Source organism: Syngnathus leptorhynchus, chromosome 4 (assembly GCF_054491065.1).
Source record: "Syngnathus leptorhynchus isolate UIUO chromosome 4, UIUO_Slep, whole genome shotgun sequence".
Lineage (NCBI taxonomy): Eukaryota > Metazoa > Chordata > Actinopteri > Syngnathiformes > Syngnathidae > Syngnathus > Syngnathus leptorhynchus.
In genome coordinates, this window is record NC_141198.1 from 10,075,065 (window position 1) to 10,099,727 (window position 24,663).

The 24,663-nt window shown below is 41.8% G+C and overlaps 1 protein-coding gene across 3 annotated transcripts in view; it reads left to right on the forward strand.

The window, feature by feature from the left end:
- Positions 1–24,663, forward strand: part of smtnb (smoothelin b) — a 35,131-nt gene that overhangs the window by 1,588 nt on the left and 8,880 nt on the right. For all 3 annotated transcript variants that reach the window (XM_085908983.1, XM_085908981.1, XM_085908982.1), the window contains exons 2-10: positions 9,456–9,613; positions 10,845–10,923; positions 11,346–11,424; positions 11,901–11,980; positions 16,406–16,502; positions 18,660–19,336; positions 20,122–20,164; positions 20,957–21,547; positions 22,260–22,336. In XM_085908983.1, coding sequence (XP_085765109.1) covers positions 9,456–9,613; positions 10,845–10,923; positions 11,346–11,424; positions 11,901–11,980; positions 16,406–16,502; positions 18,660–19,336; positions 20,122–20,164; positions 20,957–21,547; positions 22,260–22,336 — 1,881 coding nt within the window. The remainder of the gene's footprint in view (positions 1–9,455; positions 9,614–10,844; positions 10,924–11,345; positions 11,425–11,900; positions 11,981–16,405; positions 16,503–18,659; positions 19,337–20,121; positions 20,165–20,956; positions 21,548–22,259; positions 22,337–24,663) is intronic.

The window sequence follows — 24,663 nt, forward strand, 5'->3', positions numbered from 1 at the left end:
CGTACCTTTGATTGACACTGGCAGAGGTATTCAAATTACAATCCAGTTGAATACCACAGCTTGAAACACAATCTGTTCCAGGATGATCGTCAACCTGTGATTTGTTTAGATTTTGCCTTAGGACCTAATTGACTTCTCACAATAATCTGCTCGAAGGCCAAACTGTCACCATCATAAATCCTTATTCACACTTTTGTAAAGTGACTGTTGTACACCTGTGAAAAGAATTTAACCAGTTTATGTTCGGACAGAATAGCTTTTCAAGGGGGGGGGTGTAGTTGCTGTATTTGTGCTCAGTTATGTGATTTAATAAGGTCCTCCTCTTATAATAAACAAATGTCAGCTTGATTATGCGCGATTGAGTGTGATGTGGTGCAAGTAATACGTTTGACAACCAATGCTCAGTTGGTGACTGCCTACTGTCAAGAGACAACTCTGTGTGTGTTCACGTCTAAAAGACTTTATTCTCACAAGCTTGCTTTCCCAAGAATTAGTTTAAAAAAAAAAACTCACATTTTGATTTCCCTGCTTAGCTCTCACTCATTAAGACAAGAAAAGATTTGTTTACTCTGGAACAAAGTGGGGGGAATGTAATGTTCTCTTGACCTTTTATCGTGTTATTTCCCCAAATTGTAATCATCTTGCCAAGTTTCCCCTAAATCACCAAAGAGATAAACTTTACCATATTTCCCCCCCATTTCAGTGTAATAGCTGTAATTAAAGTCCTGAATGCTTTGATCAGACACTTTATGAGTCTATTTAAAAAGGCAAAGAGCAGAGCTGTGGGAGTAATGATGAACTTGGATTTATCTCACCAGAGATTTTAGCAAGGGGGATTTGGTTCATGGTCCCTGATGGTGCAGTGGTTGGGCGTCTGATTTCCGTGTAGGAATCAAGGGCTCAGTTCCCACTGTGTGGAATTGTGAATGTGAGTGGAAGTGATGCTCTGTCTATGATTGATTGGTGATTAGTTCATGGTGTCATCTGGTATTTGGCTGAAGTCAGCACCTCTTTATTCAAAAGCAACTTGTTTTACCTTTTTATACATATGCAAAACCTGTCTTTAAGAATTGTGCTGGAGCAAAACAATGAAATGAGGCAGACGCTAGTATCCAAGACTTTTGTCATCATGTGATGCTGAGTTAATCACAGAAAGAGCTCAATGGCGAGTGAGCTTCTCCATCCTGTTGTGCTTCCTCAAACGTGATCACCCTTATAGGTCAGCAAACTCCCACATTCTCACTCAACATGTTTGCGGTGACAGAAGAGTCCGCATTTTCCACTCTCCACATCCCCGTGGGACTGCTATCCGGTTTCAACACGGCTCTTGGTACGGTTCTCATTGAAGTTCTTGGTGGAGCAGCTATTAATGAGCACACGCTCCCATTCTGTGTTGTACTTGATGAACTAAGCGGTCAGGAGGTCATATGGCGGCCTCTCTAAAGCCGCTAATCCCATCGCCACTCATCTATTCAGAGCGCCGGTTGCTTTTTATTTGCGCATCTAATCCCCTCCATTGCAACCAGGCAACCGACATTTTTCTTTTTCGCTCGGCCACAACTATTTGAATATCCCCCAAAAAATAACCAGTTGGTGTCCAAGTTTGTGTGGCAGTTGCACAGCATGTGTGTGGTCATCCGTCTAGATGGCAGAATTAGAGCTCAAGCTCGTCCAACTAAATCACCTGCTTAAGCTACTGTGTACTCTCCTATTTGAGCAGTTTTAAAGGTTTTTTTTCCCTCCCCGCTCTGGAAATAAAAATCTCGGCTTAATAGTTCAAAATGTTCAAATAAAAAAATTGAAACTGAACTAATGGGAAAAGTTGTGGGCAGTCAAACACTCCAAAGCAACAGGTGGCGCTATAACCCCTACCCCAAGATCCGGTAAAAAATCTATACAGAAAAGGTGCATTAGTCCTTGTTTTTGTTTTGTTTTGCAAAACCTGCACACACAGCGCTCTCGTGCAAAAAAAAAAGAAAAGTGCATTTTCCCTTCTTCATCTGAGCGCTGAAACGGTTTTTGGGGAAGCGTTGACAGCGCTCCAAAATTTGTAACATTTACTTTGTATGTTGACAAAATAGCAAAGCATCAAGTACAACAATAAATGATAATTAAAGATAATTCATTCTGGCCTTTGAGAAAATGGCTTTGTAGCTTGGAGAATGGAAACTATCAATACGTGGGTTATGCAGGGAGTCAAACCTGTAAGACGAGCAGGTGGTTTACCGAGTGCGGCATCTGGCAAGGTGCTTCAACCTCCTTATTAGCTCTTCAAACCTGCCTTAAGAATGAAGATTGACTTTTTTCTTCCTGCTCATTATTAATGCAGTCATTTTGGAAGAAACATGGCCACCGTAGGAGGTCTTTCTGAGCATGGCACCTCTTAGGTTGATCTCCCACGCTGGATGCCTGGCACATTGCTTTGTAATTATTCCTACCAGTTGTTATCCCTTCTTCCTGGTGATCTCGAAGCATTTGTATGTTTAAGATGTAGCAGCTTTGCGCTGTGATCAGGCCCCCGTGATATACGGCACCTCTCCGGCCTTTATTTTATGAGCCTCTCTGGACTTGTGTGCGTCTTAGCACTGTGAGAGTGGATGAATGAGTTTGCTTGTCAGCTCTCTGTTGTTGTCCCCCCCCAAGAGACATGTTGAAAAATGTCACCCTCATCAACAGGGGAGCAATAAATCAGCCAAACTGTGCTGTATTATATAACATGTCAGCAACATGGAAACAACAATAATGAACTTTACCATTGCTTCAATAAATTAGTCTCATTCGATTCAGATATTTTTACCCTGTTGTCCATAAATGTCCTTCACACAGAGCAGAATTTTATGGACATACCAAAGGAACAGATGTGCGACATGGAACGTCAAACCATAAAACCATTTCAGTGAATATAAAGTTTGAAGAAAGTTATTTGCAGAAAAGCTATAATAAGACCATTTGGAGCTCAAGGAAGAATCATAAGTTTGGTCTGTATAATGGACCCTAACCCTGATTTTGGTCCCCCCGAGCCCACCATCATTCTTACAGATGTTTACATATTTCCTATATAATGCACTTGTAAATGTCCATAATCAGTTTTAGCAGTGAGGACACGTTCTCTTCTGTAATGGGAACAAGTTATCTTCGAACAAAAAGCTTTGACATCTTCGACCTATCCCAATACACAGCACAGAGATAAAAAGTCTTAGAATGAGTTTCTTGGATTCAACAGGAAACCTCTTTTGTCACTACAACTATAAATGGTCATATTCGGTTTCCGTCTTATACGCCTCAAAGTCTATATTTAGTTTTGGGGCTTTGAGTTTATTGCACTGAAACAATGCAACTTTTTTCTCCCATCTATACTTTCGTCAGCCTGAGGTTGAATTAAAGTTCAGCTCTTTTTCCATCATCCAAGAGAGCATTTGTTTTGTCATTTTCGAATGCTGCTCTTTAATAAGAGGTGCTGTGTTACTATTATGGCAGTATCATTGTCCCGTAATGGAATAATGTGGCACTTAAACACGTAGATGACCAAATAAATGTCTCAGAGATGGATGTCGGTTGTGTTGGTGTGCTAATGTGATTACATTCTTCCAGTAAGTGAATTACACGTTTGACAAAGTGCACACAATGTTGCTTTTTGTCAAAGACGTCTAGCAATGCTATCCTGTCATGCTTATACATCTGTTCTGATGCACATACCTTATGTATTTTTTTTTTTGTGTTACAGTGATTGACCCCAAATTTCTGTCCCATAATCTCAGCTATAGATGTCAAAATGAATCCCACATCAAACTATATTTGAATCATCGAGTCATTTAGAGCCATCGGCAAAAACGAAAGGAGAATTATATTTATGCAAAAAAATAGAAACTCGCCGTGGACAAAGTAGAGGTACAAACAAAACAGCCACCGTGGACGACAATAGTGTTGTTGTTGTTACTACATCCAGCTGAGTCGCATTACTTGCATATGTCAAATTCTGTAGTCACAGCTATGACCACACTTTCAGGTAAGACCCATGACGACAAGGAAAAAAAAAAAAAAAGAAATATTTATATTTGAAAATATATTTTTACTTAAACAACAGGGAGGAAGAGGATTCTACTTCAATAAAAGAGACAGAACATGTGGCGTGGGCACAGATAAATGTGGATTACGAGATGAAATCTCTGAGGAAAGAATCATTTCCTCACATCTTGCTGGAGTCATCAGGAGGATGTTGATGTTTGGATTTTTAGCTCACTTTTGTTCATGCTCCGGGCTTCTGGAGATATCAAACATAGCTCATCGGTTCAAGTAGTGCTAGTTTCATCACTCTTATTAAAGTTGAGTCAGCGCGCATCTGTTTGGACTAATAATTTATGTGTTTTTCCTGTTGAGGCTTATCCATATTCAGCAGAAACTGGCATGGTAACATTTTTTCAATGAGAAGAAGCCCCGTTTCCTATGTGGTAACCACTCCGGAAAATGCCATCTTATCTGTAAATGTTATGTACTCTCCTTCCCAGTTTTCTTCTTGGTCTCTAATGAGAGAAGCAAGACTCCTTAACCTTGGAAACAACTCTTTTTAAAGTGCAGTCTTGAAAATAAATGAAGCGTGTATCATTCAACACTTCAATTGCTTAAAATAAATACCTTATATTGAGTTGATTAATGCTTCACAGAATCTTTCAACTTTTAAGTGTTGTTTTTGCCTCTTGTTCCAGGATACTCCAAAAAAAAAAAAATATTGGCTCAAAACTGTTTGGGAACACGGAAATATTTGTTCTTTTTAGGCCAAATTTGCTTTGGAGCCCATTGTTTATCCGGAGGTTGTAAATTTAGTGTGGCTTGAACCTACAAGGTCGCTATTGCGCCCCCCAATTTTAAACACCGTAACACAACACTTTGCATTAAAATTTTAAATAGTCTCTCAGTGTATTCATCTATTGTGTTCTATAGAATGTCATTTATGCCCCCCCCCTTAACATCCATGCATTCCGCCATGTGTCCCAGTCTTTGTTTCTGCTCTGTGGACTGGAAAGCGGGACAGTGTTTTCCCATGTCTCTGTCTGTCCTCGCATCTACATACTAGCTATGCTTGAAATCTTATCTTCCCGGCACGTGGAGCTTCAGTCAAAGCAAGCATGTTGCCACAAGTACATTTATTCTTTCAACTTTTATTCATCAGCAGTCCCTGTCCAGTCTTGTTTCCACACTATGCAGGCCCGGTGGGCTCTGCACTACAATGGGGCTCCACCTTGAATGGAGTTCATTCCTTTGTTGAGCTTCCAGCTGTGAGGCAAGCGAAATTCCCTCATCTATGAAACGGATTGCCTTGAAGGGCTCTCCTCTTTCCTGACCTCTTTCCCGCTTTCCAACAGGGTGTGCACTTGCCTTCTGTCTGCACTCATTGTTTTCTTCCCGGAATTGAATTTGACCTCACTTTGAGACAAATCATTGGAGGGTGTACACTTTTTTTTTTTTCATGTATTCTTGAAAGTGCTCATCTGAATGTCTGCATTTGTACAGCGGTAGCAAGTAACTCACCCTGAAGCATTGCTACAAGAAGTGTCTTCTGTCCTTATAAGGCAAAACCTCTGGTCTTGACACCAGAGAGCTAAAAGCTCACTGATCCCATCTGCTGCCTGGATGCACTTTAACCTTAACGTGCTCTGGAAATGATTATTCCAGCTTCTGTGGCGCACCCACGATACCCGCTCACCTGCGTTCTGAAATGCACGTGCGCATCTGTGTGGTCTTTCATCATATATCACAAATGAGCGAGTCGACGCGATGCTGCAAACGGAACGCGACTGCGCATACAAAATGGGAGTCAAAAGGTCGACTTGAAGGGTCCAGACAGGTTCAGTGAGTTTTCAGGAAGATTTCACTCACATATAGACTGTGAGTGTTTAAGTGGCTTCAACTGCAAGTACCTTCTCCTCCTTGTGGTGAAGTAAATTATAATGCATAAGAGACCAAAACACTGTGCAGGGCTCCCAGGGGGGGGGGGGGTTACGTTAAAAAATGTGCGGTCACTGTACTGACAGAATTAAACCAGCTGACCGATTCCGGACTTTCCTGACTTTCTATTCTTTGTGTCTTTATGCTATTATTGTCTAATTGCTGTTGACTCGGTCAACACCGAGCAGTAAGGGCAGAGACATATTTCCGTCACTATTGCCACTTATTTTGGGTTCTGTAGTCATCATATTTCCATCTTTTATGGATACACATTCTTTGGTGACCTCACAAATTAACCGCACAATCAAAAATAAGCAGGCAGCTTGCCTGAGTTCTTTGGTGAGATGTTTTGGTGTGAATTTAGAGATGCCTTCACCACAAGAATTTTTGGTTTTAGTCCAAATTGTTCCGTTTAAAGGTTGTCTAAGTGTTCAGATTTATGTATGCAGTTTAACGCTGTACTGTTTTTTTTTTTTCTATGTATGGTAATTGAGTTGAGTGGTCTGTTTGTTTTTCAGTTCGTTCCAATCTTGTGCCGACATCTGCTAATTAAAACGCAGTTTAAAGATTCACGTAATTGTACCTTTCTGATGTTTTGTCTACCTGAGTAACTTTAAGCATCTGCCACGTTTGACCACATTCCGTTTTTGGCCCAATAAACGAAACTGACCTTGCGTATGTTAAAATTCAGTTCCCTTCGTGGTGCAAAAAGGCGTAAAGCCGGAGCATTTTGCCACCTGGATGGGATTAAAGTCAACCACCAACGGACCTTAATGGACTGTGATTGATTGAGCTCCTCAGTCAAACATTTGAAGGTGGCCTGCCAGCATCGCAACATTACATAGACTAGTATCTTGCCAAGTCACATCCTGCCTTTCTGGTTTATTCCAAGCATGTGAGACTCTGAAACTAACGCTATCATTAGTATGTAATATCATCTGCAATTAGTGACCTAGTTTGTTTGATCTCCTGACATGTTGTCACTCTTACACGTCCCCCACCTTTCCTCTTTGCTATCATCCTATCTAGTCAGGGTGCCTCCTACCACGGATGGTAGGTGCGTCGGTTGTTGACAGGTAGCTCAGACTGTTACATGATGAGACTTAACCTTTTCACTAGCTTGTGTGTTTGGAGTGTGACCCACTTGTGTATGAGTTTTGGCTCACACATCTGTTGGCAAGCAGGGTGGTGTGAAAAGCAGTTTTGTATTTGCGCAACGGCTTCTCTCGGCCTCATACAATGAATGTTTTGGACGCATAGGCGCACTACTATGGAGTTTTATTGGTTCATTTTGAAAAAGGCCATGAGACTTGGTAAGTGGCATAAAGGTGGTGTTGCTGCCATGTAAGCAGAAGTTTCCTCTCATATTTCCTGTGACACACTGCTTTCCTTCACTGCCTCTGCATCTGGACTCATTTCACCCTCTGGTTCTTTAACGGCTATTCTTGTTTTTGTTGGCATGTGCTCCCGTCTGAGGTGTTTTATTTGCTGTCGTCATGGTCACTCATTACTTGACAGTATTGGTCGTATTTTTTCCCCTCTTGCTCTCTTTCAAACGCCCGGAGGAAGAACGTTGCGGCAGTTGGCTTTGTGCCAGGTCGGTAATGTGTCAACTTTCAACGTAGGAACCAATCCAAAGGTACTCAACCCAAATGTCTGCGTCCTTATTGGCTCATTTTAAACGTCAAGCAGTTTGAATTTGTGTCAAAGTCCCGATGCGTTTTGTTATCAAGACTTCAATCAAGGTGTTTCTTTCAGTTGTAAAGTCAACAAAGGCCCAATTCTCAGAGGACTCTGAAACTTTTTGTGCGTGCCTGTACTCCGTCTTTGGATTGAAAGTGTCAAACCGTGTCGCCTCCTCACACCATTCCCTGCTGTTTAAATAAAAAGCAAGCTGACCCCAGTTTCTGAGTCTACTAACATCTCTTTCCTTGTGAGTCAGCAGGAATGTGAGGAATGACCTGTCCCCTTTCCCGCCCAGTTCTCCTCTGCCCATTTTTAGGCAAAGACAATCCCAACTTCATTCCCCCTTTTTATCCTCGTCAGCATACCTCTACGCTGTTAACCATTACCGCTCTTTTCCTTCTCCTCCGTCCTCTGATCTTTCCTCTTCGGCACGTGTTCACTTGTTTGTCTCAGTTTAAATTTCCACGAATGACTGCGCAAGAGCGGCTCTCAGCGACTGCATATTTTTGTCCAAAACCGCGGCGAGACCTCAAAAACCACTTGTCATCCTTGGTGAGATCCCGCCTCCTCATGTGGGGAGGCGACCCCTCAGTTTGGCTTAACAACCACATCCAGCAAGCTGCTACGAAGAGGAGAAGCTTGGTGTTCCTCTGCTGCACAATTTAGGCCGAAGCAGCAGGATACCCTTCAAGAGTGCAGCTGAGTGTGAGGACCTTTCTTGGATCACTCAGCTCACCTCTGCATGTGTTGACAGGCTCCCGCTGTCTGCCATAAGAAAGATCTGTCTCTCTTGTGACCGCACACAGCACACCTCTACCCTCTGCTGCTCACAAAGCCTTGTTTACTCTGTAATTATTAGAAAATGAGTAGCTCTCTTAAATTAGCCTGAAGTGGTGAGGCCTGGAGAGCAAACACTCTCAGTAGCTGTTTGTATTTTTCCCAACCTGGTTGGACTAATCTCCTCACATTAGAGGTCTGGGCAGCGTGCAGTTGTCAGCACCAATCCGCTCTCACCGGCTACTTCATTCTGTACACCTGCACACTCCAATGAAATTGAAGACAAGAGCAGTAGCAAACATTCTGTCTTTAGAAACGCAATGCTCGGATTTGATTGGGAGTGAAAGACGTTTGACATCTAGACAATGTATTTATTGTTGTATTTATTGTAGCTATCTTACCAGCGTTCTAAATAAAATAATCCGCTATGTATGATCTTTTGCATGAAACCTAGTTATGTTAGATTTTTAAGAATGAGGAGTCTCTTTGATTGATTTATTTATTTATTTATTTATTTATTTATTCTTATTGGCAAAAAAAGGACAATATGTATACTGGTCTCTTGTATTTTATTTATTTTCTTTGTTTTATTTATTTTATTTATTATTCTTTAGTAAAAAAGGGAAAATACATATCCAGGTATTTGAAACTCATCTGTAACCATATTAACAAACACAGATTGTGTTTTGGATACAACTTTTGTATTGTCACATTGGACTTTGCTTGTGTATCTATTGTTGCAGTCAATGAATCTGTGCTTGTTATCACTTTCCTGGCCCATCAACGTAATGACATTATTGGTCAACTCACGACTGCCGCTGTCAGACTAGAATTGGCAGCACAGTCTTGTATGATGACAACATTCAGGATTTTTTTAGTCAGTGCAGCTCAAGCTGTAAAGACTGCCATTTTTTTGTACTTCCTTGAATGTGACTATAATTTAGAAAATAGTACACTAAAAAAGCAAAATGGTTGACTGTGACGCCTTGTTATGTCTGCACCTCAATCATTCAGCTCCCTGTGTTTGTTCTTTTGCGGTGGACATGCAGCTGGATGGAACCGTGGATCTGGACGAGAGACGCCTCATCCGTTCAGCTATCCGCGAGTTGAGGAGGAGAGAGATCGAAGACATGGAGGCCGCGTTGGCCAGCAAGAGGTTTCGCCACACACGACTCAAACAGCAGGAGGACAAGGAAAACCAGCACAGGTGAGCCCGCACATATAAACACACTGAACCTTGGATGTCCTAATTACAAAGCAGTCCAGGTGAAATGGATACACTGTACTAGGAAAGCGACATTCCTTAACAAACCAGTCGGAAAAGTCTGGAAATGCAGAGTCGGTTCATCGTAAATGACAACCACGGTAGACTTTCCATTTTCCATCATGGTTGCCATTTTGCTTGATATCAAGTTACCAGTCATTTAAATTGTGAGTCAGATAGAAGAGAAGTTTTATGAATGCATTTTTTTTGGGGGGGGGGTCTCTTTCTTAGAATATTTAGCTGAGCCATGTGGAAGGAAATCTGTCGCTTAAATTCTTGTCAGTTGAGAGTTTTCTCACGGAAACGTAATGAGAAATGCTAGAATTAAAGGTTTTAAAGTCATCCCTAAAGATAATCTTGGTATTGCAGTAATCACGTGCAACTTTAAAAAAAAAAAAATAGTTTTTTGTTTTTTTTGCAATTAAGACTGCACAACTTTGCTTGCATTGGCTGTACGCTCCTTTTGTGACAAATCCTTGAAATCTCTCGAGTTAGGCCAAATTGCATCGCTAAGAAGTTGAGCCACAAAATCCATGTTTGGCAAGTTTGACCGATTAGAGAAACGAATTGGATTACAAGAAAAACTCTTTGGGGGGGAAAAAAAACAGAAATGCAATTTGATGTGAGAGGATGAAGCATCAGCAATATTCACTCTTCTTTGGTGAATAGTATTTTGCACCGAGAAGTGCTTGATTGACTATTTGATTAACATTTGTGTGTTGTTTAAAAAAAAAAATCCAATATTTTCCACACAAATATTATCACTTCAAGCTTTCTCGTATTTGATGCCAGGATATATTTTATCTACAGTAGCGCTTGTGCTGATTTTGGGTGAGACGCAGCAAACTTCCTCGATTGTTCGCCGGTCGATGACAGTGCGGGCAACAAAAGAAAAGCAAAGGAGAACTCAAATAGTGTTTAACAGCAAAGCAGAGAAATGATTCCAAAAAAAAAAAAGAGGATGAGATGGGTCTTTTTCAAACCCGCTGTGTCTCCGTTGCCAAATATCTTCTGCCGCAGTATAATTATTTCCAACTATGGAATATTTTTTGCACAGCTAAGAAATTTCTTGTCTTGCTGCCTCTTCATATAAAACAGTGGAGCCATAGTTTGTATGGTGAAGTTACGGGCCAGTGATGATGACCATGTTTTAACCACTCTGTTGCTCTCTCAGGTCAGAATCCAGCGTGGCTTTAGATGGCCTCTCACACAGACTAAAAGCAATCAGCGATGTCGATGAACTCACCAAGATGGTCAGTATCAGCGAAGGGATGGCATTTTAACTAGGCATGGACATCTAAAATGATTAAATGCTAAGATCGATTTATTATTCGCTTTTGAGTTAGGCACAAATCTTCATCCATGAATTGGCAACATCACTTGGCAGCCATTTTTCTTCCTCAGTACAACACTAGAATTTACGAGATTAACTACTCGTGTCATTTATCGTGTGTGTCGTTGCTTGAGCCACACAGGGAGCAATACCTCTCCCAGATGCTCGTCGCTTCTCGCCCATGTGTTTGAATAGGAAATGTGTAAATTCAACTATTTTAATGATTTAATCGTTGACATTTTTGTATTATCAAAGAATATAAAGCATGAACCGTAAAAATATGAAGTGATACAGAGGGAATGATCAAATGAGTCTGAGCACATTTTTGGATGTACTCGGTAGCTCCGTGCTGCCGTCGAATACGAGGAGAGGAAGATGATTCGAGCAGCCATTCGACAAATCAGAGATGAACAGCAACAAGGTGAGTTTGATGATGTCGCACTCTGCCTAATAGTTGATAGAAATCTGCACCACACTATTACTGTTTAAAAAAAGTCCCATTTCACACAACAATAATTCATATGTAATATAAAGCGTTTGAATTACAGTTACATATGCGAAATTTTAGAGGGTGGCTGAAGAATTCACCTTGGCAGCTCTGTAACTATGGCGACACAGTACGTCTGATGTCCTATCAGATAGTGGATTCCTACCATTCTTTCATGCCGTCTACTGTGCGCAATGCTTTTGCCATTTTGTATCGATGTGGTAATTGGACTACGTGCTGTAAACACACACTCGCGCACACAAATGCACATTGTGTCCTCGTCCAACCCTGTTGCGCTTTCTTTTCGTGAAGACACTGTAAACATTTCAGTCATCTCAAGGTTGTTTGCGTTCTTTCCTCACATGTAAATTGGCAAGGCTTGTGCCATTGTTGTAAATTGTGTCTTTTAGGACAAGTGGAGAGGGTTAAAGGCCCTGGTCACAGCCTGGAGACAGAGAGTCTAGAGCCCCACAGCATTAAGGGAATTGCGGTGAGTAGAGTTAAAAGGAAAATCTTACTTTTTGCAGCAATGCAGAGATCATTTAAATGTTAGAGGCTTATACTAAAATAAATAATCGGAGTTAGGTGTCACATGACAGCCCGCGTTTGCAACTCTGAACTGAGCTCTGGCTTATTTGTGAGTGTTGTTTGCCGGGCTGTGGTGACCATAGGGTTTCACATAGGCTGCCACAATCAAGTTAGCAGTACTTGACTTGAGTCACAAGTGAAACGTCTTAAAGCAATGCTAAATTCAATACTCATGTGAGATGCTGAATAAACTCGCGGTTTTTTGTTTTTCATTTTTGTGCACATCACACAAGTGCTTCATGTGGCTCCTTCCTTCCCGTGGAACCCGTTTTTTTTTTTTTTTTTTTTAGTTGAGGCCGCTCATTCTCATTGGTGACCGGTCCTGTTGTGGACTGAAATCGCTCTGTTTACAGTTACACTAATACCAAAGATTTTGTAATTTATATTATTGTTCCAGTGGATAATGTGTCAGCCTCCCTGGGGCCAGATTTTATCTACTACGTTTGATCAACATTTTTTTGCTAAGGAAGTCAGAATGGCTCTTACTGTAGGTGGCCACTGTTGTGTTGTACTCAGATTAGGAAGCTATGACAGCAGGTTGGCGTCACAGGATGCTGGAGCATTCAAGTTTTTCTTTTGCCTCACTTCCTGTAAGACAGCTGAGTGCTGTACGGTTGAGTCACAGGAGGTGTGGATGTACGGTTCTGAGGAGACAGGGGGGGACAGCCCAAGGCAGACTCACAAACACAAAGGTGGTGCACCAGCTGTCCTCCAGTAGCCTAAAATCAGCACAGGAAGGTGTACGTGTCCAAAAGCAACACTAGTAGCAGCAGCGGGACTCCTTCCAGTCACATCACAGTAGACGATCTCTTTGAGCCGCACGCAATTGTACCGAGAGATAAACGTCTCAGCAGCCACACACACACACACACACACACACACACACACACACACACACACACACACACACACACACACACACCATCCAAAATGCATGCCACAATCATCAAACTAACATCGACTTGTGAAACATCAGATGGAAACTATGTAGGCTGGATGAGTGGATTAGTGCGTGTGTAGCCTAAGCGTTGCCAAAGCCATTACTTAGAAATTTATGAGAGTTTTAAATGGCATGATGAGTTACAGTAAAATATTGCTTTGGCTCCTGGAGAATCAACTTGGTGATAGCATCATAAAATTTATTGCATTAAAGACCAAAAGGCACATATGTCAGCGAAGTAATCTTGATGACCATGTAAAAAATATATTTTTTTCCTCTATTTGATTGAAATCAAAGGGACCAAAAGATACAGTACAGTACAGTACAGTACAGCGTAGTATACATTTGTGCAGTATTTACAAAATGACCCATTTGCTGTGGAACGTTTCCCCAGATTTTCCCTAAAAAAAATGGACTTATTGGCACTTTAGAGTTGCCACCAGATGCTGCCAAAAGTCCTGCCTAACTAGGAAAGTAGCGCGCGTGCAGCAATTACTTTCCAAATTCAAATCGGCCTTTTCATTTATTTTAAGAGTATTTTGGGATCTTGCTATTTAAATTTTAAACCAATAACAATGGCAATGTTATACGTACATTGTTAATGAGGTTGTCAATCAATTACTGTTCATTTTTCCACTATTCACAGTCGCTCTATATCCATATTGAAAAGCAATTAACCAATGCTGCCTTTTTCTTTAGACTGGGGTGGAAAAATAAAATTATCTTTCACAATGTCAAGGATGTTCAGCATTTTGTTGATACTTTAATTGATTTGTAGGACAATATATTCATTTGAACTACTTTTCTGTCTTTATGTACTCTATAAATATATTTAGAGTGAAATATTTTTCTGAATATATGTAAATGTGGCACTTTTGGGTGGGAAAAAAAAAAAACAAGGTCAAAATGAAGGTTGAGTGTCAGAAGTTAATGTGTCAGCCAGGCGACCCATTAACTTGTGCTTTTGTGTGTGCGTTGGAGGGGTGTTCAGATCCCTGTGGAGGTAGAGGAAATCGAGGGAGTGGCTTGTTTGTATTATGTGGTGTGTGGGGGGGTGTACCATATATTTGCGCACATGGCAGCGTCTATGTGTAATGAGTTAGCGGACGTCCTGACTCCAGAGGGTTAAAAGAGAGCGAGACAGAGAGCGAGAAAGGGGGCGGTCGCTCTTGTTAAGAGGTAAATGTCAGTCTTCTTTTCCTCCAGATGTATGTCACACGCCAAGTGCTCCACTGACTTTTTTTTTTCCTCCGTGGTACAGAAGAAGCCAACTTTACTCTTAGTATATTTTTTATTATCTGACTGAAGAATGGAACAATTCTGCCCCTCTGTTTACATTTCAGGTTTGTGGAGAAATTTGTCCATCTTAAGTGAGCGCTTTACTCTGGGGATGTAAATGATACGTATCTTCTCGATGCATGAAGTCCAACTTGGTTCATAGAGACACTTTGCGTGATTCTAGCCTTCCAATCATTTTGTGACCTCAGGCCCACTTGCGTGTTTGCATGCCATATAAGACAGGTGTTCTTAACCAGAAATCCACAAGTGAGGGAAAGTGAGGTTTACGGTTTTGAGAGAAAGTGGTGAATGTATTTTAGCTGGGACTGACAAAACACTTTTAGATTTGGTTAAGAAATATGTTGAAAATATTTATTTCAAAAAATTGTGACAAGATTGTTGAATGTCAAATGTTTTGTGCTATTTGTCAATCCAGGCAATGTTGTCAATGTATTTCTGATTAGAATGTCTTATCTACTATAGTCTTATGATGATCGTTAGACATGACCAAGATCTTTCAGAATGCGACAGAAGTTCACTTAAATTAAATGGGGCATGATATGAATAAAGAACTGTCGTCGAAGTACTAGTATAGTATACATTGCATATTGCATTCATGATGTAACTGCTGTATTTTCCTTTTGTAAAGACTGTCTCAATCTAAGAATGCTCATTGTAGAACCCCAAAAATCATTGCTTGTCTAGGAATGGGCACCCATGTGATGATGAGCACAAAGTAATGGGAACAAATTTCTTTTGCGGGTTCCGTCATCCCAGACTGTGATGCAGATATGATTGCTACTGTAGCTTTGACTTTGGAGATGAGCCAAGTGTGTGGAGGCAGTCATGGAAAAAAACGCCGGGTTTCGTCTCCCTTCCACGTGATGGCACGGAACACTGATGCAAATTCCATGGCAGTGGAGAGCACTGAACCTCACTTTATTAATCCATATGTTTGAAACACATGGCGGAGAAGGAGCTGGCCTTTGTTTTGAGCTGTCCTTAAGCCGCAGCGTTGCTACTTGCTGCCTTTAGAGCTTCAGAAGATCACAGATGGCCTACGCCTTGCTGTGGTCACACAGTTCCCATATTTTTGGTCGTCCCTATGAGCTTTTGTAATTATACTCTTAGCACAAACATGCTCCTGTGGCCAAGTTGGGGTGAGTTCTTCAAAGAAGCGGGGCACCGGACCGGTGTCACTGTTGACTCTTTCAGGTCTCAGTTGTCTGGGCCAGTGGGAAGCCGCTAATAACAGCTTGGCGACTAGCGGCAGGTTTGGATCTCCATCCTCCCCTCTCGACTTTCCTCTGAAAAACATGTTCCCGGTGGTTAAGTGGGAGCTGTGAACTGATGGCCGTCACTGTTTCGAGAAGTAACAGGCAGGCACGGAAAGGCTCTTTCTCTCTAATTGTGTTTATAGCTCAAACACCATTATTTCTCCCCATGCGGCTCCTGTGTGGGTCTACTTAGTACCTACACAGAGGATGCCCTTTGTTTTCAACTTGAACCAATTAGGCTTTCCAATGTCATTTTTTTTCCCCCCTGTGTGTAAAATAGGGCAACCCCCCTATTTGTATTGAATCAAGCTCATCAAGCACCACAGTATCTAGGTAAGGAAGCATTCTTAAGAATTTAGGCGTTTTGGAGCGGTTGGATTATCTTGATTTGTGAGCATTGCCTATAGTCTTGAGAATTTGAGATTTGAGTGAGGGAGATTTTTTGTTCCACAAGCGGAGAAAGTGAAATGGAAAAAATGATGGGACGATAGGCATCTTGGTTCTCCATTAACGTATGTCGGCCACAATATTTCAGTTTTCTACTTTCAGGGATTTTTGCACACTGTGAACTCAACTAGACTCAAACAAAGCCTGAGCTCATAATGATGTGGTACGATTGTTAATTACCCTAACGAAGAAACGCCATTCTTATATGACTTGGCTTGAATTTGAAAGGTCAATGTGCAGAGTGTTTTCCTGCAGTTCGGCAGCAGGTAAACCATGAAGCAAAAAGGCGAACTTATATCGGACAGTTTATAAAAATTTTGGGTCATCACTGAATCTAAATCTGGTTTGACCATGTTTTTTTTTTTTTATTATTATTATTTTGCAGCGAAGAGAGCAGGACTGTGAACAAGACCACATCAAATCTCAGATCCGGGAGTTACGTGGCCAGCAGACTAACCAAAGCAGAGAGCTACAGAGACTAGGTGAGAACCACCTTTTTATAAGTAAGGCCACCCTCACACTTTTCACCATTTTCCACATCCCACACATCTGCGATTGTTGCCATACAAACCTTGTATAGGCTGTAAACATTCACCTGAAGGTCAAATTTTGATAAGTTGGAAGAAAACACTAACCTTGTCTGTGCAGTGAACCCGTGGCTGCGTTAAGGCAGCTAAATGCAACTTCCTCTCAAAGGCTTGTTAAAACAGCCACCTAAAAGAGCTTTTCTTCTCAGATGGCAGTCAAAAAGTCATATTCGTTTCGAATCTCGAAGACCTTTCATGTCACTTTATGAACTGCGCAGAGGCGCTCAAGCCATCGGCTTAAATTGTTTTGCCTTTTGAGCGTGAAGAAATTTCATTGCCTGTTGAGGCCATTAGCGAAACAGCACGACTGCCGGGGCCTGATGCTCGAAGGCTCGCTATACTCTATTTGCAAATGACACATTTGATCCACATCTAAAGCTGTTGTGTAATCGACCTCGAGTGATGACACAAGTGCAGTTCTTGTACAATTAAAAACGCGCTCGACAGTTTTCTTGTACTCATTCCCTGAGTCCTTCTCACGGATCTGGACTTTGGCTACAGGTTTTTCCAAACCAAGTGGGAAACCCAGCAGCCACAACTCAGCTAAATAAAGCTGATACGAGAACGGAACCATTCTTGATGTGGCACAGCAAATCTGCTAATGTTCCTGATTTGTTCATGCCTTCTAATTTAAAACAGGGTGAAGCTTGTGTCAATATATATATATATATATAAAAAAAGACCACCAGTGAAAAGCACTTGTCAACAAAGACAGAGAACATTATGTGGTTGGGACAGGAGTGAGTAGGCAGTGTGCGCCGGTGGTTTTCCAAGTGGCTAGTTGTCCTTTTTTTTAAGGGTAAAAGTATGTGAAAATGAGAGATGAGCCTGGAGAAAGCACATTCTTTGAGACTGTCAACATCACAAAAAAACATTCCCATGCTTCTCAGACAAAAAAAGCTTCGACAGCTTTAACGATACGACCGCCCGTCACGTCTTCAGCCATGTTGCATTTTATAGCAACTCTTACTGCCAGGGTTATGATTTTAGAAAATGAAATGTTTTTGTAGTAGGGTGCATTGTATCTTTGTTTGACATGACCACTTGATGTTCTGCCCACCATACTTGCCCAAATACAGTCTTAGCACTTATGTAGTGTATGCGAAAATAACTGAAAACAATGACAACCACGCAAATATCCACTCTCGTTTATTTCTCGGCTGTTTCCTGTCTTTCTTTGTATTCTTAGATGTAGTGACCAGAGCAATCCATTTTTTTCCTTGACAATTGTGTTATGTTGTTTGTGGTTCAATCAAGAAGAATATAATATATAGTGTATATAAAAGGGTAACAATTTTGAAATCTTTTTTTTGTTTTTCTCATCAATAAACAACCGGACAAATAAGAGACTGTCGTGAATATGAAACAAAACAAAACCACAACAAAAAACAAATGGCTATCTTCTTTGTGGGAGTAAAGGCAGCTGCTTGATAACTTGAGTCTGATCTGGTTTCTTCCATCTCTGGAATGTGAGCAACCACAGATATTCCCCCATAAAATGCTCTGTTGTGTGTTTAGAGGTAGAAAGGATGTGGGCTTTGCTGTGTAGTTTGGAGTGTGGTTTCCTGAAGAAAGAGGGAGCAGCTCAGATGGAGGGGAACGCAAACTCTTGTCTCCATTTCACTTCCATTTCCCTCGTTGACGTCTTTTCACCTTCAGCAGCGCCGTCTCGCCGCTTCCTCCTCTTTTATGCGCAACACAATCTGACAAATCTAACTCAGGAACCGAGGCTAGTCTGGAGGAAATGCAGACATCCCGTCATGTCTCCACGTGTCTCCTTTCTGATCCTGAGTGATATTTTCTATCCCGGTCTCTCTTTGAGCTGTGTGTGTCCGGAAGTATTTAATTTCCCCTCTTTTCCGTCACTTAAACACAACCTGTTTCTTTTGCTCATATCCCTGAAGAAGAAAAAAAAAAAAAAAGCAACATTCGCCGATACCAAGTACTCGTCTTCTTACAGTTGTGAATAAAATGTGTTTTACTTTTAACAATGACGTACTACAGCCTTGACATTCCTACCTTCCTACCTACGATTTATCTTTGGTGTTTCAGGATCCAACTCAGGCATGGTGCTCGTTCTTGACCATCTGGTGAAAGAGGACGGCTCTGGACCGCTGCTGATGCAGGCACAAAGAGAAGCAGTGGCCACAGAGCCCGACCTGGTTCTGTCCCACCGTCAGAGGTCTGATTCTGCCGCTTCAGACTGCAGTGGGGGCTCTTTCATTTCCAGATCCAATATGGATTCTGTGACCACAGAAAAGAGCCTGAGCTCAACCTACAGAGCACGATCAGATTCTGGAGCCTCAGACAGAAGCCAGCGCTCCTCTCAAGACTCTGGGACGTCAGAGCATAGTCTCGAATCCCAATCTTGCATCAATCAGACAATCCATGGTTGTGATTCTTGTATCGGGCTCCCTTCAGGTTTTGACAGTACTGATTTGAAAAAAAACCATAAGGACGCCGCCACATCAGATGGCGGTATGAGTATGTTCTCTGAAGAGAGGTGTCCACCAGACGAAGAGGAGGTGGACACGAGTGTCGCCGCTCACAGTCCTGACTTAGAAAACGAGACTAGAAACCACGATGTATGGAACGTGGAGGTTCCATCCAGCGATGACCACCTCCTCAACCAGGATCTTCCAGATGGAGCCGTCATGTCTCGAAGAAACCATAAAACCGGCTCAGTCAATGGTACAGCCGAGGAAAGGACCGACATCCTGAGACAACAGGTAAAGATATTCTGTATTGTTCACTGTGCTTCGCTTTACCTCACCACGACCTATGATAAAAACGTTTTCCTTCCATGTCAGTCATTGACAGTTACTGTCATAAGCTTGCCACCAGAGGGGGCTATTTAGTCACAGAGCATGTGTGTATGAACGCTGACTTTCCCCTGACACCCACTCGACAACTTATGTGACACCCAGGTTACATTGGCATCCATAAACGCACTGTGCTGACATCCAGTTCGGGGCTGTTTATCTTTTGTTGCTCAGCTACACAAATAAACACATCTGCACCTGAGTAGCTCTGCTTCCTGTCAACAGAGTATCTGAGCTTCACCTGCTGTCAGAGAGGAGAAGCCGGTGTTCTGTCTCTCTTCACAGAAAAGACAAATTCCGTTTTAACTGTCAGTTGTCCTCTAGGGCTCCTTTTTTTTAAATGGGTTTCCGCAAGGCTCGCCTCAACTACTTTGAGTCTTCGTTTCGATTTAGGCTGATGCTCAGTCGTCTGTATGTAATGTAAACATTCTGGGGCCCTGCAGCCAAAAATAGATCCAGGGCCCACAAAACACTGATGTTACATAATAAAAACAACACCACCAATTTTGGACTGTATGTTAGATTGTGTAGCTGTCACAACAACCATGCTTAACAACTTAAAAGCCAATGTGACAGGGTCTCACATTGGCTCACATGCTACTTTGTGTTTTTTTATTCCAATCCAATTGGACTGCAAATCTCTGTATCCCTCTCCACTGATGACTGTTCTGTTTTTGGTTTCCTTCATATAGACGGCAGCATGTGATCCAACCTTCACTCATGGCAAGGATGCTGGTAAGAAAAAAAAAAATATTGGTCATTATCCAGTATTGCCTTGTGATACAAGTGACCTGACAAACCAACCGATATGAGCCGAGGGTTTTTTTTTTTTTTTTTTTTAATGATGTGTGGTAGCAGTGAACTCAACTCCGTTTGCTTCAGAAGGAGCAGTTGGGCAATTAGTGTTAAAAATATCTTCAAAAAAGAGCATCAAGTTAGCTATGTTAATGTTAAGAGAATGGGAAATACCGTAGATGGGCTAACGGATGAGCGTCTATGTGGCATTGTTAGAGCACTTTAAGCGCTCACTGGCATATTTTCTTTATCCTCTGCAAAAACTAACTCGTGGAACTGCATAATACTATTTTATTTCACCGCGTATTTCAGCAGGAAATTTTAAACATGTTGAAAAAGTCATGGCGACAAGAATAAACTGTCTTTGCGAGCATTTGTGACCTTGAGTGAACTCTGATAGAAAAACATTTGCTCGGAGACCTTCGCAGCTCAGTGATATATGTGCCCAAAACAGACGTACAGCGACAACATTATGATCACTTTTTAAGATATCAGAACTTCCCTTAAAATTCAAGTACCTGGCATCTACATAGAATTACATAATTGAGTGATTGGGGAAGAAAGCATTATATAAGTGTGGTATCTTTAGATGAAGGAATTTCACCTTCTCTCCTCGATGTTTATATGACATATTCAATATGACAATTGCTTCATATTGTCTATGTGAAGCCCTTTGAGACTGCTTGTGATTTAGGGCTATACAAATAAACTTGACTTGACATGTCTTCACAGCACCTGAGAAGAAAGATGTTCTGCCAGAGCAATCCAAACGCACCAACTCTGTACGCGATAGGATGCGCAAGTTCAATGAACCCAGTCAGAACATAATTCTCCCAGCTTTGAAGAAGACTCCTTTGAGCAGCAGTGGCCAGACAAACTTCTCCAGAGCTGCGGAGGTGTTTACTCCCTCTGCATCATCCCTCATCTCCTCTGGCAACAGACCAGCATGGGCGCGCGCAGACTCCGCAGCTCACACCTCCGCTGCATCCAAAAGTCAGGCCACACCTCAGCTCAGAGGTGTGGCTAGCAAACCTCTGTCTTCAACCGGCCAATCCCAGCAGTCCATGGGTGGTACGAGGCTCCCGACTGAGAAGAGCGAGTCTGTCTTGAGGGATTCAAAGGAAGACCAGACCCCAGGGAGAGAAGCTGGGCAGCAGTCCACCCAAGAAGAAGAAGCAGACCCAGACATGAAGACGTTTCTCACCATTGAGATCAAGGATGGGCGCACCGCATCTTCGTCCACATCCTCCCAGAGGGGCAACATCGTGCCCATCAGCAACATGTCACCGCACATCAACGCAAATGCTCTGGGGCAGAGAACAGGTAGGCCATGACAGGAAACACATCCACTGCAGTTTCTTTTGAATGGTTTCGGTACAATTTTGATCATTACGGCACTGTTGTTTGCCAGATCAGAACCAAATCCCAAGTTGTGGGAGGTGGCAAGCACCAGTGACAGGTCACAAGTGGGTTGATGACAAAGCTTTTCGTCAGACTACTGAATATGAAGGAGCACGTTTGTTCTAAAGGGCACTTGTTATAGAGAGGCCTTGTTGAGTGGGTGAGGTCAGAGGTTCACCACGGAAAGTATATCAGGACAAAGGACACAACAACTGTCCCTCTCAAACCACATTGAGGACTAGGATAGACCAGACCTTGTAAACCCGCACAGTGCACTGCTTTGTCTGCTGTGTGATTTGCTTTCAAAGTCAAGACGTTTGAGGGGAGAACCTTTAACCTACTTAGTCCATTGGACCTCATAGAATTTATACCCTCTGTTACATATGCTTCATTCTACTAACACATTTGAGGTGCATCCTCACTGGTCCGTTTTAGGCTCGGAGTTTCATGTCCAAGCTTGTCTTTTCTTCGTCTTTTAACAGGATATGCAACCACACAGTTGTTGATGAACAATGTTCATGTTCATTTGCATTCATTAAACACTGTTATGGAACTGACTAATGGCCGCCCTAATGGCCTTTCTTGTACTGTATGCATGTTAAATCCCTAAAATGAGAATTTCTGTCTATTTCAGAGCTGACCTTTGGCCTCAGAGCCACACCATTCAAGATCTCTTCTTCCTCCAGCTTCTCCACTGGATCTTCCATTAAGGTACTGACTTTAGGAATACTAAATGATCACCGAGGCTCTCAAAAGCTGATCAAAACATGTAGAGCATGTTCTCCGACAAACTTAAGTTCAAATGATTCCCCAGTGTTTCTCTGCAACAGAAATCCTCCCCTATAAAGGAAGCCAGGATGTCTGTTCAGTGAAAATGGGACAGAGTAAGACAAGCAGAGGGACGAGCAGTGTTTATCAAATACGGAGAGGGTAGCCAGTCACGTCTTTCCTTCTAGGGTATGTGAAGGAGAGCAAAGGAGGAGGAGGTGCTCAGGGCATTCCTCCTTTTCTCTCAGCAGGCAAATGCCCACTGAGATCCATGGGGGAAATGTTAGTTCAATCACATCTGTCTATCATCCATCATAACCAAAGACAAGTTATTCCATCGAGTCTTTATTTGGCCTCGCTTCTGATGCATTTCTTGCGTACGGAGATGACCGCTGATGGAGGAGAGCGACTGCTGTTCGGCTCTTCTCTCCGCTCAGTGAGCAGTTCAAATCCAATTTGTTGCCTTCCTTAACGTACACTGCCCTCCAAGAAAGGAAGTGTTCTGATGAACTGAGGGGAGGGAGGCGAGAAGGTGACGAGAGGTGGGCTCTTGCCTCCTCTTTAATGGCACTGGTGAGGGCAGACATGATCTGGTTTTGGGATCAGGGAGTTGCTTAATTGGAGCTAGGAGGAGTCTCCATCAGGCTGCAGGCTTGATATAAGGTGTTGGAATGAGAGCGTGTCCATCATTTGACGCCTCACTGAGACAAAGGTCCCAACTAAGACACATTAACAGTGTTTCACTAGAAGAAGGTAGCGTTTTGTAGGAGATGAAACCGACATACCCGAGCAAAACAACTTAACGTACAGGTAACCTCTTGTTTTTTTTTTTTTTTTAAAGGACGTGTACAATTCAGGTAAGTGTTATGAAATATTTTTAACAACGCGGGACATCACTTTATCCAGCGACCGATATACACCAATCAGTATTTTAGTTTTGTTTTAATATGAAATGTTAATACAAATATTTAATATTATAATACATAATATGTAATACAGAGCGGTATAAATGTTCTGACCGTTACATAATTTTGCCTGACACTAACACAAAGGTTATGATTTAAGCATTATAATGCGTGTTTTGAATGTGGATTTAGATTTTGCAGGTGGAGGTATCAAAATTAATCAATGAATCTAAATCTGATAAATTAGATTATTCAATAACCACGATAATTGTTCAGTCATTAAATTAAAATTGGCCAAATCCTTTTAGATTTTGGCATCTCAATAGTAAATGTTCTCTGCAGTCCGTAATGAAAGCCAACCGTTTGTCTTTTGTTGAATCAAAATACTGTAAGACATTTGCTAAATTTGGATTTTAGTTTAGAAAACTTTGAACAACATTTTACAGACCAAACCAGTAACTGAATGATAATCAATTTATGGACTTTGTAGTGTATATCAAATATACAACATTGGGGCAATCGATGTAAAAATATACAATAGTATATACAATACAATACCTAAATTATTCCCGGTGCATCATAAAATAGGGAGAAAACATGTATCCAACAATTTTTATGAATTTTATTTTGTTATTATCAGAGCAAGGATTCACAGAGGAGTGCTCTTATTTTCAATCGCTGGTCACAACAACTTAGGGTCTCACTCTTTGATCTCCTCGGTGGTCCTCTGATGAAAACCTCCATTATTTCCTCCATTGTATTTTTATTGCTCATCCATTGGCGACAGCTGTGGCCAGAGGCAGTGTTGCGTCTTTGCTTTGTCTTCCATATGGACATCTGCCCAGCATAACTGTTGAGCCCCGGCTCATAATTGTAACTTGCTGCTGGCGTTATCTCTGGACCCCGGTGGCCCGTAGTCAATGAGGGATTGTCGTAGATTTGCACAGTGCGATGATGACCCCATTGTTAAAATACCGCTGAGCAGTGGCACATGATGCTTGACTGACCACTTCACATACTGTACATTGCAGATGATTATTTGCTTTGCGAAGTAGGTGAGGGCACTGCTTTACTGGAGAGTTTTACTTGCCCTCAGTTATTCAAGTTTTCAATTTCTTCAGGTTTAATCATTTTCTTTGGCTACCAAACGCCTTTATGTCTAAGCTTTATGGGGTGCTACAATGTAGTATTTTTAGAAACACAGAGACAGGGGTTCACGCTACTCGCCCTCCCGCCTTTCCCTCTCTTTCTCCCGCTCTGTCTCTCTCACACATTGACATGAAAGGAAGAAGATAAAACTCAAGAGTAAGAATTCACTCAAATGATTCCACATTTAAGTGTTTGGCAATGTTCTCACCTTTTTTT